Source organism: Carettochelys insculpta, chromosome 6 (assembly GCF_033958435.1).
Source record: "Carettochelys insculpta isolate YL-2023 chromosome 6, ASM3395843v1, whole genome shotgun sequence".
Lineage (NCBI taxonomy): Eukaryota > Metazoa > Chordata > Testudines > Carettochelyidae > Carettochelys > Carettochelys insculpta.
The window spans coordinates 111,793,733-111,806,882 of NC_134142.1; the positions used below are offsets into that span (position 1 = coordinate 111,793,733).

Below are 13,150 nucleotides of genomic sequence, written 5' to 3' on the forward strand. Positions count from 1 at the left end.
CCAGCCCAGCTCCTTCCCCGACCTGCTCAGTTGAGCCCCAGGGAAGCCATGGCGCACCTCCCCTTCCTGAATTCAGCCTGTCTGCTCAGGGGAAAAGATGTAGTGGTGTCTCTTAGTCTTGATTCGAAGAGTCTTTTTATATGCCCCATGCAGGTTCTGGACCCCAGTAATCCCACCTCAGAACCTGCATGGGGCAGATCAAAGACATCTTTGAATCAAGAAACACTTTTCTGCAGAGCAGGGAGAGCTATTGTGGTAGCAGCCGGAGACCCCGGTCTCTGGGCAATTGCCCCCTTTGCTCTCCACTGTCAAAGGGACATGAGGGGCTTGTTGCAATCACAGGGCAAATCCTCTTCTTGCGATACTTACTGCACAGTTCTTTAGTTCTCCAGTTCAGAGGCTGCCCACCAGCATGGGCACACTGACGGGAGTATTCAGCGAAGGTGTTACAAATGCAGAAGTCAGTCATAGACTCATCACAGCGGCACAGGTCTTGTATGCAAGAGTTGATATAGTCTTGAACACCAACCAACTCATTGCAGGTCACAAATGCTTCACCGGTCAGTACTGTCTGACAGATAGAACTCTAGGAGGGAAAATAGCCATGTTAAAACAAAAAAGTTTACGAAAAGCTAAAGAGGAATTTTATTTATTTCATTTAGGCTGTGTCTGCACTGAGCCTTAGTGCCAACAGTTTGATGCAAATAAGCAGCCTCGAAAAGGCAAAATGGAAGTTCATTTGCATATTCATGAAGCTAATGTGCACATTCATGAGACTAATTTGCATTTCCATGGAAGAAATCAAGGAGTATAGATGTGGTTCTGCTGGCAAATACCCCCTTTGTTGGCAGCCCCTTATGCCTGGAAAAAAATTTTTTTCTTCCCCTAGCAGAACCACATCTACACTGCTTGATTTCTGCCATGAAAATGCAAATTAGTGCATGGATATGTGTATTAACCACATGAATATGCAAATAAGTTGCCTTTTTGCATTTTCAAGACTGCTTATTTGCATCAAACTGTAGACACTAGGGCTCAGTGTAGACACTGTCTTCGATAATTAAAAGAGTTTTGTTTTAAGATACGTCATTGTCTTCATTTTGATTCATTTTTTGTTTTCCTACTCTTCCAAATTTGCCAGCCACTAATTCACTGGTATAAGAGGAGGCAGTGCATATATTTTAATGAAAAACAAAAGACTACTGAACAGATCCTTACAAGTTCATTAGAGCAGTTTGTAACAGAGGAAGATGTGGGATCCTCGCATTGCTCTGTGGGTCCATCCATCTTCTGCATATTCCCAAACTGAATTTCAGTCAGCTTGATATCTGCAATAAACCATTGTTAAGATTATTCTGGTGTTTTTATTGGCTTTGAAAACGCAGTGCTAATTTTGTGTGGAAGCCATGATAGCAAAGGTGAAGCGTGATAAAAAAAAGATGTGTGAATAGCTGGCAGGAGTTTGGCATTGAAATTTTATAAAAACAAAACAAAACAAAACAAAACATAACAAAATGAAACATGAAGTTACCTGTGACAGCTTTATACCTAGGCCAATTATAAGAATGTTACATGGCATTAAAATAGAGCATGCCAGTATTAAACATTGGTATAGTAGAATACTAAATGTCAGTGTAGGCTCTCAATTTATCTGTGGATCAGTGTCCCACTTCTATGAAGCAAATACAATCCCAGATTGCAGATCTCTGGAAAAGGGAAAATATAGGGCATGTCTTGTCTAAAAGAAGAGAAAAAGGATAGAGAGTTCTTAATTTAATCCTAATGTATTGGCTTTTCAATTTAAACCTTGGAGAGGTGACATCTGTATTCGACGATGAAATCTGTAGGAGATGTGTTAATATCAGCAATTTGTTATTGAGTCCTCTGGGGAATACTAGAATCCCTAATCCCTGGAAAATGTTTAAATCCTTTAATGCCTGTAAGGCCCTTATCTATAAAAAGGGAAATAAGGACAACCTGGGAAATTACAGACCAGACATCTTAACTTCAGTGCCTGGAAAGATGATGGAAATACCCAGAAAGATAATGGCACAAACAGTTCAGCAATCAATTTTGCAGACACCTAGGAGATAATAGAGTGGATATGTAGCAGTCAGTATGGATTTGTCAAAAAAAACCTGTGTCAAACCAAACTGATAGCTTTCTTTGACAGGATAAGAAGTCCTGTGGATAGTGGGCAGGCGGCAAACTGTTGTATCTTGACTTTAGCAAATCTTTTGATCCAGTCTCACATGACCGTCTCATACATAAACTATGGAAATGCAACTTATGGGTGCAAAATGGTTGGAAAACCATTCCCAGAGAGTAGTTATCAATAATTCACAGTCATACTGGAAGGGCATAACGAGTGGGGATCCACAGGGATCAGTTCCGGTGTCCAGGTCAGTTCAAATTTTTCATCAGTGATTTAAATAATGGCATAGACAGTGCACTTCTTTAGTTTGCAGATGACACCAAGCTGCAAGAGGTTGCAAGTGCTTTGGAAGATAGAATTATAATTCAAAATGATCCAGACAAACTGGAGAAATGGTCTGAGGTAGATAGGATGAAATTCAATAAGGACAAATGCAAAATTCTTCACTTAGGAAGAAACAGTCACTTTCCTATATATAATATTGGAAAAGACTGTCTGGGAGGAAGAAGTGCAGAAAGGGATCTAGGGTAGATTGGACCACAATCTAAATATGAGTCAGGGATGTAACACTCTTGCAAAAAAAAAGCAAACATCATTCTAGGATGTATTAGCAGGAATGCTGTAAGCAACACATGAAAAATAATTCTGCTCCGCTCTGCAGTAATCATGCCTCAGTTGGAGTGCTGTTTCCCGTTCTGGGCACCACACTACAGGAAAGATGTGGATAAACTGGAAAAAAAAAGTTCAGAGAAGAACAACCAAAAGGATTAAAGTTCTAGAAAATGACCTATGAGGGAAGTTTGAAAGAATTGGGTTTGTTTAGTTAGGGAAAGAGAAGACTAAGATGGCACATCAAATATCAAAGAGAAGAAAAGGGAGAAAAATCATTCTTCTTAACCTCAGAGGCTAGGATAAGAAATAATAGGTTTAAATACAATGAGGGAGGCTTAGGTTGGGCATTAGGAAAATCTTCATGTTGGGGTGAGTAAGTACTTGAACAATTTGCTTAGGGAAGTTGTGGAATGTCCATTGTTGAAGATTTTTTAAGAGCAGGTTAGATAAACACTTTCAATGGATGGTCCAGTCCAGTCATGAGCAACCTAAGCTAGTGATTGGGCTGGATGAGTGGCCCTCCGTCATCTCAGTGGGCTGCAAGATTGTTGTAACCATGACAGTCCCCCGGGATAGGATAACTTTGCTAATGGCACTTGTGTACCTAAAATTTGTGGCGTGTGCCAATTGAACCGTAGCAGTGCTTGGATTAGATGCAGCAGGAGCACACAGTTCTTGGTTAATGTCGTGTGTAATCAGCATACACCTCACCGCACATACCCTTTGTTTACATGCACATCAGGTTAGTAATATTGGTAAGGGGAAAAAAAACTATATGGACAGAATCTAGCAGACTCTGCACCTGGGCAAGGGTATACAAAATATCTCACAGGCCACATGTAAATCCTTACTGGCTGTATGTGACCTGTGGGCCACATATTGCTCAGTGCTAGTCTAGATAATCCTGCCATAAATGCAGGGGACTAGACTAGATGAGCCCTCGAGTTCCCGTCCGTGATTTGGAAATAAAATCAAACTCCATTACTTAGCAATGTTGTTGTTATTTACCGTTTGACAAGAACTCATTGTAAGTTGGAATGCCATTGAAGTCTCCACAAAGTCCACAGGTCTGATTGGCATATTTCTTGTCCAGTTCCACCTTAAAAAAAAGCAGGGTGAGTTATTCATACAGAGCTCATTACTTAATAAGTAAATTTGTTGTCTTTAAGGTGCTACAGAACTGTTTGGTTTTTGTGAAGCTACTGGATAACATAGCTACCCCTCTGAGTGTGTTCAGTATTACAGATGAAATTCACCACTATCCAGAGGTCCACCACAAAGCCTCTGTCAGGGTTCAGCAACCCCCAGCATGAATGCCAAGAGTGGCATGCAAGCCAATTTTCAGTATCAGCTGAGGCAGGAACTCAGCCCTGCCCCTGCACCCCTATGCAGCTGGGTGCTTGCTCAAAGCTAGGCCACCTTTGGATTAACAAAACACCAGCTAATGCTACCAACCACCACCTAAATGGTGAAGCTCTGCCTCTAAATTTATTTATTAAGGAAGCTGTTGTAAGTAGGACTATTAGTGACTTTTAAAAGTACCATCAACACTTGGACCATGCATAGAGGTCAAAAAGTCAAATTTTGGCACCCTACCTCACAAAGGTTTATGACCCTGGTCTATGTACTACTTGGCTGTGTCTACACTTGCATTCCTCTTTTGACAGAGGTCTGCAAATGAGGGAACTCGAAAATGCAAATGAGGTGCAGATTTGCATATCTGGCACCTCATTTACATATTCTTATTTCAAAATAGCTTCTTTCGAAAGAAGAAAAGCAGTGTAGACACTGCTCTTTTGAAAGTAAACCCCGTCTGTGAAAAACTCCTTCTTCCCTTTGTTTATTGGGAAAAAGGATTGTTTCGAAGATGTGGTTTACTTTTGAAAGAGCAGTGTCTAAACTGCTTTTCTTCTTTTGAAACAAACAATTTTGAAATAAGAATATGTAAATGAGGTGCCAGATATGCAAATTTTGGCACCCTACCTCACAAAGGTTTATGACCCTGGTCTATGTACTACTTGGCTTTGTCTACACTTGCATGCCTCTTTTGAAAGAGGAATGCAAGTGTAGACAAAGCCCTTATGGAAGTTTTCAAATCTGCAATGCATAGACATTGTGCTAGCCCTTGACTTAGGGATGAAATGCGATGGATAGGGTTTTTTCAGTAGGAGAGGGGTTTGTGTGAACAGTAGGATGGATTAAACTAAATTTCAGGGTGGGAGTTCTGTCTAGCTCCCTTACTGCAGTTCCCTGTCCTGGTGGCTATCCCACTGCTGGAGTTCTGCTCCATTTTTTTTTTTGACACTGAATACCACTAAAAATTTGGGCCTAATCTAGCCCAGCTGCTGCAAACACCAAAGCTGTGATATATGTAGTAGGTGAGGAAAAGTACATTTCAGTAAAAGTTCTATTAGTGGCTTTAGGAGAATGGTGGTTAGAAGCTGAGTTCCAAGAAAAGAAAGGAAATTGAAAGTGTAATAGGGTAACACAATGCATTTCTAATGGGCAAAAACCCTAAATTATCTAATCTTTGATTCACAACAGCCAATAAAGGGAACAATTTAAAGGTAAGTGTCCTTGGCAATATCTGCAATGTATACATACCAGAAGGTTATCCAGTAGGTTCCACATGAAGACCAAGCCAAACTTGGCAGAAATTTTCAAATAGCTGCTAACTCTCTCAATCAGGATTCCTGACTGGCTGAAAGGCACCTGAACCCTGGAAAGAGATCAAAGTGCAATTGAAGTGAGCACAAAATTTGAGACCCACTCACTGAGACATTTTTAATGCAAATGAATGAGGCATTTGCTTGGAGTGTATTTTGCTAAATACAAACTGAAGAGATTTATAACTCAGGTAACTTTGAATGTTAGAGTGGATAAGTTCCTATGCAGTTTCCCTCGAAAGTGTTGTGAGGCCAGTATTGTTTTTTGGTGCCATTCCTTTTCAGTCCATCTGTAAGCAAGGTTTCAGTTTATGAAATGCTAGTCTATCTCCTATATGATATAATCCTTGGAAGTGCTATGTCTGTTTAGCAACTGCACATCAGGTGCAGTGTTCCTTGTATTCTAAGTGCTTGAGAAGTGGCCCGGGAGTGATGAGGTGCTGCCCAGCTGACTAGCAGAGTGCCCATAACCACCCACAGTGGGCAGCATGTGTTTCCGTTGATGGTACACACCCACACATGCCTCAGTACACATAACGATATTTATTCCACCCATGGATGGAAAAATTAGAGGGAACACTCATCCATTCAGAGTGTGACTGAAATAGGTATCCTTCCAAACAAACCAATAGGGGCAATACCGATGTTGCCAATTTCAGCTGACAGGACATTTGAACTTACGGGTTGCCATTGACCACGACGGAGTCTGAGGTCAGTTCAGCCACCACTCCATCAAGCTTCAAGGTGATATGGCTGATCACTGCAGTATTTTCTATCACAGTGTGCCTGATCTGGATGTTAAAGTCTTCATAGGCAGATTTGCAGTGGGATACAAAGACATAGTTGCAGAGCCCAGGGAAGTGAAAGATATTTCCATCAAAGTTCTTGTAGTGAAAGTTGCCCCAGGTGCTGCACACACGTCCATTGTGAGCAGGGTTACCAGCTGTGGGTTCAAAACAAATTTTAGAGCTGAATTGAAAACTCCAGTGTAAGTGTCACTGTCTATTAATTTACATATTTATCCATTTATCTACATGACAAACACAAAGTTTCTCTGCTTTGGGTGCTAATAGCTCCCCATTAGACTCTGACAAAGGCTCACATCCCCCTGTCCGATCTGACTTGTTTTTTTCCTATTTGGATAAGTACGGTTGCTACTGGGCCATTTCCACCTTGCTGAATAGACCTTGTCAGCTCTGGCCCTCTCTCTTACTGGGACCCCACTCTTTAAATACCTCTCTGAAACCACCCCCCCACTCATGCATCTGATGAAGCGGGTCTTTGCCCACGAAAGCTTATGCTCCAAAATATCTGTTAGTCTATAAGGTACCACAAGACTTCTTGTTGTTCTCTAATCTCTATTTTGTCTTCTTACCTAGCTATTTATTTATTTGTGTATATATTATTCATTCAATTAATTATTCTCTTAGTCTATCCATCTTTACACTTGCTCCTCACTCTACTGCTCTGATCAATGTCCAATGAAGGCATGGAAGTCTGAGCTGCGACACTCATATAACTTACGCTTTACTGCCAGTGTTGTTCTTGGCAGTGAGATGATTGTCACTTCCTGTGGTTTAGTTACTGGTACAGAATCATCTAAAGAAAATAAATACAATTGTCACTAATCAAGAGGGTCAGTAAATGAGCTGACAAACACAGACCCTGTGTCTACACAAGCCCCTTTGTTTCGAAAGAGGCATGTTAATGAGCAGGTTCGAAAGATGCTAATGAGGCGCTGCAATGAATATGCAACACCTCATTAGCATAATAGCAGCTGCGGCAATTCGAAAGTGCGGCTTTTCGAATTGCGCACCGCCCATGGAGATGGGACCTTCCAAAAGGACCCCCCCAGTTTTTGAAAGCCCTTCTTCCTATCTGGTGTTAGAAAGAAGGTCTTTCAAAAACTGGGGGGGGGTCCTTTTGGAAGGTCCCATCTCCACAGGCTGCGCACGATTTGAAAAGCCGCACTTTTGAATTGCAGTGGCTGCCATTATGCTAATGAGGCGCTGCATATTCATTGCAGTGCATCATTAGCATCTTTCGAACCTGCTCATTAACATGCCCCTTTCGAAAGGAAGGGGCTTGTGTAGACCCAGCCAGATATGGATCTACTAGCTCCATTAGTGGCTAAAGGCTTTTAAGACAAGTAATGCTCTCTGGAAAGTTTCCACGGGTTTCTATTAATGGCTTAATGCCACTGCCTTAAATTCTGGCTTTCAGTACAAACTGTCACTAATAGTGACAATCTTTCTTCAAGTCAGTAGTGCTTTCTAACACAAAGAACGCAGCTGAATCTGACCCCACCTGCCCAAAGAAAAAGTTGCAAGCTGATACCAATTTAATCCTTTATGTATAATAGGAACTATATAAAAACCTCAGGCAACACAATGAAGATTAAAATTATTCAGGACCTTTGGCTCCCAGCATATGTAGAAGTGGAAAAACTATAGGAGGGTTTCACTGCCTGGTGTTGAGAAACCACACCAGAGGTTGTTTAGATCTCATTATTTTCTTAGCTGCAAGTACTTGTAAACACTCACGTATAGCCAAATTCAGGCAAACAACAAATTCTTGCAAAATTTTGAAAACCCTTAATCATAGAACCTAGTGCTTTTTTCCCATAAGGACTCCCATTTTCAGGATGTGTCCCTACATTTGCTGTGTTTATCCCCAGTACTTCCTCTGGGTTGCAGTATTGAATGGGCTTGAGATTCAGAAAAGCTGTACCCTGCTTTATGGTTTCTCAACACCTACTGGGGAATCTTCACTACAGTTTTCTACTTGCAGATATTGGGAGGCAAAGATGAAGAAAAGTGTTACTCTCCTTTAAAACTCCTTCTGAGATTTTTTAAAGCTCTTGGCAGTAAATGAAGGATGATATCTGCATTCATAAAGTCATACCTTCGAAAGCCAAAGGGGACCTTTATCTTCCTGAAACTTGATTTTCTGCATAACAGAAACCACACAATATCTCCCAGGGGTTGCTCAATCTAGACCAGTGATTTATGGTTGAAACAGAGTGTCTCTTTTAGAAAGCCAACTGGTCTTGATTTAAAGACTTCATGGGATAGTGAGCCCACCACTTCTCTTGACTGGTTGTTACTTTGGTTATGTACACTCAAGGTTAATAGTGTTTGCCATAGTCTACCTTCAACTTCCATCTGTTGGGTCTGTCCTCATGGCTCATTTCAGCTTAGGTTATTGTTCAGATTTTTAGACTGATTAGGTAAATTATATTATAATAAATTTACTGGAGAAAGGAGCAAGGGTCATTTTGTTAGAATTTTTATACAACATATGCTGTATCCTGTCACTAGCATTATATTAGCAGCCAATAGACATCCCTTATCCTATTAAATATAGCTACTTTGTTCTACCGAGCAGTAAAATATATGTAATACAAATCTGTACTACTTATGGCACATGTATTGAAATACTTCTCTCTCTTTTTGCCTTTAGTGAGTGATGCTATCTCAACAGAATGAAGAAACTAGTACTTTTTATTACTGATTATCTGATTACTTTGATACATATGTACACACATGCACCTTGTAAAAGACCCATGTCAATATAAAGTATGTACATGTTGCATAATGATAAATTAAATAACAGTGTGGCTTCAATGTACCAGGTCCTCAGGTGGTATACATTGACATAGCCCTGCTAACTTTGGAGGACCTTCACCAGTTTACATCAGCTGACTATCTGGCACTACAGTACCAATTCCAGGGAGCTGAACATTGTGTTTAGGGAATTGTTTCTCTCTCTTCATTTCAAGGCACAGTACACTGTAATTAATCTAAGTCAATTGCAATGAGTTTCTACAACAATGGCTGAACTTAGGTTATCAAAATAAATAAGTAAACTGTAACCACTTACAGTCATGTCCCTGCTGGACATATGAATAGTCATCGTAATTTGCTTGTTGGTCTTCATATTGGGCGTGAACTGAAGCAAAAAAAAAAGTTTACTTTGGGGTGTTGTGCTCATAAATTCTTCAGTAACATCTGACTGAACAATGCAATCTGTGAAATTAGCATTCTTTTAGACATGAAAACTAAGTGATAAGGGTGGTTTATTAGGCTGTGGCAAATACAAATACCCTCCTCCTCCCCTTCCCTCCCCTCACATACTGGGACAAGTGTAACTAGAAAGGATGTGTGGATGAAAATATTTTAAAAGATGAAAATGAAAGATTTTTCTCATTAGTGACAGCTGATCTAAAAAAGGGAGGGAGTCTCTGAGAGTATGGTGTCTGGTAAGCCGCTTCCTTATCTTTATTTCTTCTGTACTGATTCACACCTGAGGTTTTCCCCTCTGCTTTCCCTGAGCAACCTGCTAGCTGGTCAATAATTTTCTACTGAACTCTCCCCTCTCCTCCTTCAAATCCATTCTAAAAATGCATACCTGTCTGCCAACTACTGGGGCAGTTCCTTAACTGTGTAAATTGGCATAGCTCCATAAAGGAGCTAGCCTGACTAACACTAGTCAAAACCTGACCCATTATGCCCCTGAGACAATTTTTTCTTTCAGCTGTAACAATGAAAGTTCTACCAAGATCACAGGGGTTACACCAATGAAAACTGAGTAGATAATTTGTCTCTTTCTTTTACAGCCACCCTGTGCCCTCTCTGGCCTTCATGGCCATTTGGAGCAAAGGCTCCATTTGATTCTGGTTGTTGTGAATTTTGAACAACTGAGCCAGCTATAAAACCCTATTTATATCTTTGGCATTATAGAAATAAGAATAACAATAGAACGGTCTAGAGAAGTCTGCTTTGTACTGGAAGAACTCTTTTTAGAGGAAAAAGGCCAACCAATATACTCTGTTATTGGGAGCAGAACTTGACCCATGGTAGCTGGTTTATAACTATGAACACCAGAAATAGTAACTAGCAGAAGAATAAACTTATCTAGTAGCAATGTGGACTTTTTAGGCTGAATTGGGCTGGTGACTGATATATTTCAGATTGCAGATTGGGCCCCCAACTTGATTTTAATTCAAAATAATAACACGATCCTGAAGATATTTCTTTGCACCATCACTTCAAAATATAAAGCTGCACTCTATCCTCGTTTAACAAAAACCCCTGCTTAATGAAAAAACAGAATACTAAGGGCAATTCTGATAGTTCTTGAGCAGATCTGGGGAGCCCTTGTGTGAAAGTCAGTCAAAATCCTGTATTGACTGAGTGTAGAATGACTGCTCATGCCACCACTGATACTAGTCATCTGAAACGGGTGAGGCTGACAGGGGCTGAGGTGTTGCCAGGTCCCCCTCTGCACTAGCTGAATTCCTGAGGCTGGCTCTGGAGCAACTCACTGTGCACCCTTTCAAAGTGTATATTATTTAATCCTAGCCAAGGGACTCATCCTGCTTTCCTCTTAGCATGCATTCAGCACAGCGTCTATGCCATGCCACATTTCCATGCCCATTGTCAGTGGCTGGTAATGTCACTATTAGTCCCTTGGTGTTATAAGGGCGTATAAGAAGGTTTTAGTAAAGGTTAGTGTGGAACTGCCTAGTGTTTAGAAAGAAGTAAAATTACTCATTAGGATTTGTGCACCAGATCAAAAAGCACTAGAAGTGAACATTGTATTAGTTTCACCATGGAGTGAATTAACAAAGGACAGAGTGAATAAAAGATTTAGCAGGATGTGAATATCAAATATCCTCTTTGGAAGATAGAAGGCTAGGCCTGTGCACTCTGGACCCTGGTTTTAACAGTGGATGTAACAGGATGACACTGGGCAAGAATATTGCCCTTGATTTGTTTATATATTTGCTCCATCACAGCCTTTGGTTATCACTAGAATCTTGGCATTGATGGTCTCATGACACACTCTACTGCCTCTTTTTTGTGTCATCCTTTCTATCACTTCTTTTCTTGCCATCACAAGAGGCTTTTCAGCTAAATTGATATATAGTATTAAAGTCATTTTTATATTTTGAATGAGCAATGTGGTCTCTCAACACTTTGTGTTCTCTATAGCCTACAACTGCTCTGTTCTAGCTAAATTAATTAATTACGTTTGTTGTCATGTCTGTAAAAGCAGGCTTTATTTGTTGTTGGAAGTTAGGTTTCAATACGGTATTCAAATTAACACAATATTTTTATTATGAACTTCTCTGATTCAGAGTATTAGAAAACTGAAAGCAAAAGAGAACTGGTAAGATGGGTGTGCATTTAGCCATAAAAACTCAGGCACATAATTCCCTAGGAACTGTTTAACTTGAAGAAGGGGAAAGTGACATTTTTTCTATTTTAGCTCTATTTTGTGATACATTAATGAACATAACATTTATACAAAGTCTTTGACTAAGAGGCAGAAATGTGAAGCATTGAATTAATGAAATGGAACACCAGCAGAAAAGAAGAAGCTGTGAATTTAAGGATTAATAACAGAAAAACATAGTGTCACAAGGAGACAATATGAGATCCAAAGTAAAGCTCACTGTCTGTGTTATTAACTAGCCATATTTTCAGCTGATTTGCACATTCATATTTAAAAAAAAAGATCAAATCCACAATGACTGAAATTGGTAAAAGTGACCAGGGAAGATAACTAACTTCTACTCTCAGTTATGCAAGTGAAATTCCATTGACCATGTTTTTTCTATTCATCCAACTGCTTTTGCTGGTCTTGAGGGAAATATGAAATGATTGAAGCAACATTAGAAAAAAAAGTTAATAGAAAAGGACCGAGACATCTCAGCTATTAGTTTCACAAAGCAAACCAGAAGCCACTAAAAAGTCTTCCCAACTGCCAAGCAAATTACAAATCATCTAAAGTAATAAAAATAAAAAGCAACTCTAACTTCCTACCTTTGTTCTGCATAAAGGTGAGCACTAATATTGGTATCCATAGTGGTATTCGTAAACCCCAGCCTATGCCCATCCTGACTGGAGTTCGGTAGAGATTACCAAACTTTGGGCTTCTGAAGAGGCACTTGTCCTGTTGCAAGTCTTATATAGCAACAGAATAGACTTTGGCAAAGTTCCCAGACTACTTCACAAGTTTCTAAAAGGTGGAGCTTCAGAGATTTTAACTTTCCTCTGCAGGTGCATAAGTAAACAAAGGATGCTCCAGCTTTCGTAGGGGCTGGGCAACTGTATTTGCATTCTGGGAGGGGTGTTCTTTACTACTGAAGGAATTCCAAGTAAGCAGCAATGAGGAACAGTTTTTCTCAGTGTTAGTGTCTCCAGTTATTACAGACTTGCAATAAATATAATTCAAGAATGACTTTTTGGAGGTCAGGGATGGGATTTAGAATGGAAAAGAGGTAGATTTTTGTGACTACAACAGGGATTTCAATCTAATTTCTCCAGCGAGCAAAACACTAGCTCTTTGTCATTCAAGCTGTGAGATAAAATCTTTCATCTTTGGGATTCTCAGCTTTTGAAAAGAGATTTTATACCTTGGTGCATGAAATTTCTGCTTCTGAAGATGAAGACACTAAGAAAACTGAAGGCCAACAGTTATCCATATGCCAGGCACAGAGTAGGAATATGCAGTGAAGCTGTGCAATGCTGGATAGTCAGAAACAAAACCCTCCCAAGAAGGACTTCTTACTCCGAGAGGGTTCACCAGTCACAGTGCTGGATCAGATTTTTATCCCTTCTAAAAACTTGTCTGCAAGGAAAATTGCTCTGGAATAGCTGTCTTTGATTAATTCTGTATGTTGAAGGTCTTATTCTGGAACAACAGTTTA

The 13,150-nt window shown here is 40.0% G+C and overlaps 1 protein-coding gene across 1 annotated transcript in view; it reads right to left on the reverse strand.

The window, feature by feature from the left end:
* The window catches only part of MUC5AC (mucin 5AC, oligomeric mucus/gel-forming), a 152,976-nt gene that overhangs the window by 56,811 nt on the left and 83,015 nt on the right, over positions 1 to 13,150 (reverse strand). The window contains exons 2-8 of the mRNA XM_074998547.1: positions 9,316 to 9,384; positions 6,958 to 7,032; positions 6,115 to 6,376; positions 5,372 to 5,486; positions 3,776 to 3,866; positions 1,219 to 1,328; positions 370 to 586 (exon numbers count right to left, since the gene is read on the reverse strand). Of these exons, the coding sequence (XP_074854648.1) occupies positions 370 to 586; positions 1,219 to 1,328; positions 3,776 to 3,866; positions 5,372 to 5,486; positions 6,115 to 6,376; positions 6,958 to 7,032; positions 9,316 to 9,384 (939 nt within the window). The remainder of the gene's footprint in view (positions 1 to 369; positions 587 to 1,218; positions 1,329 to 3,775; positions 3,867 to 5,371; positions 5,487 to 6,114; positions 6,377 to 6,957; positions 7,033 to 9,315; positions 9,385 to 13,150) is intronic.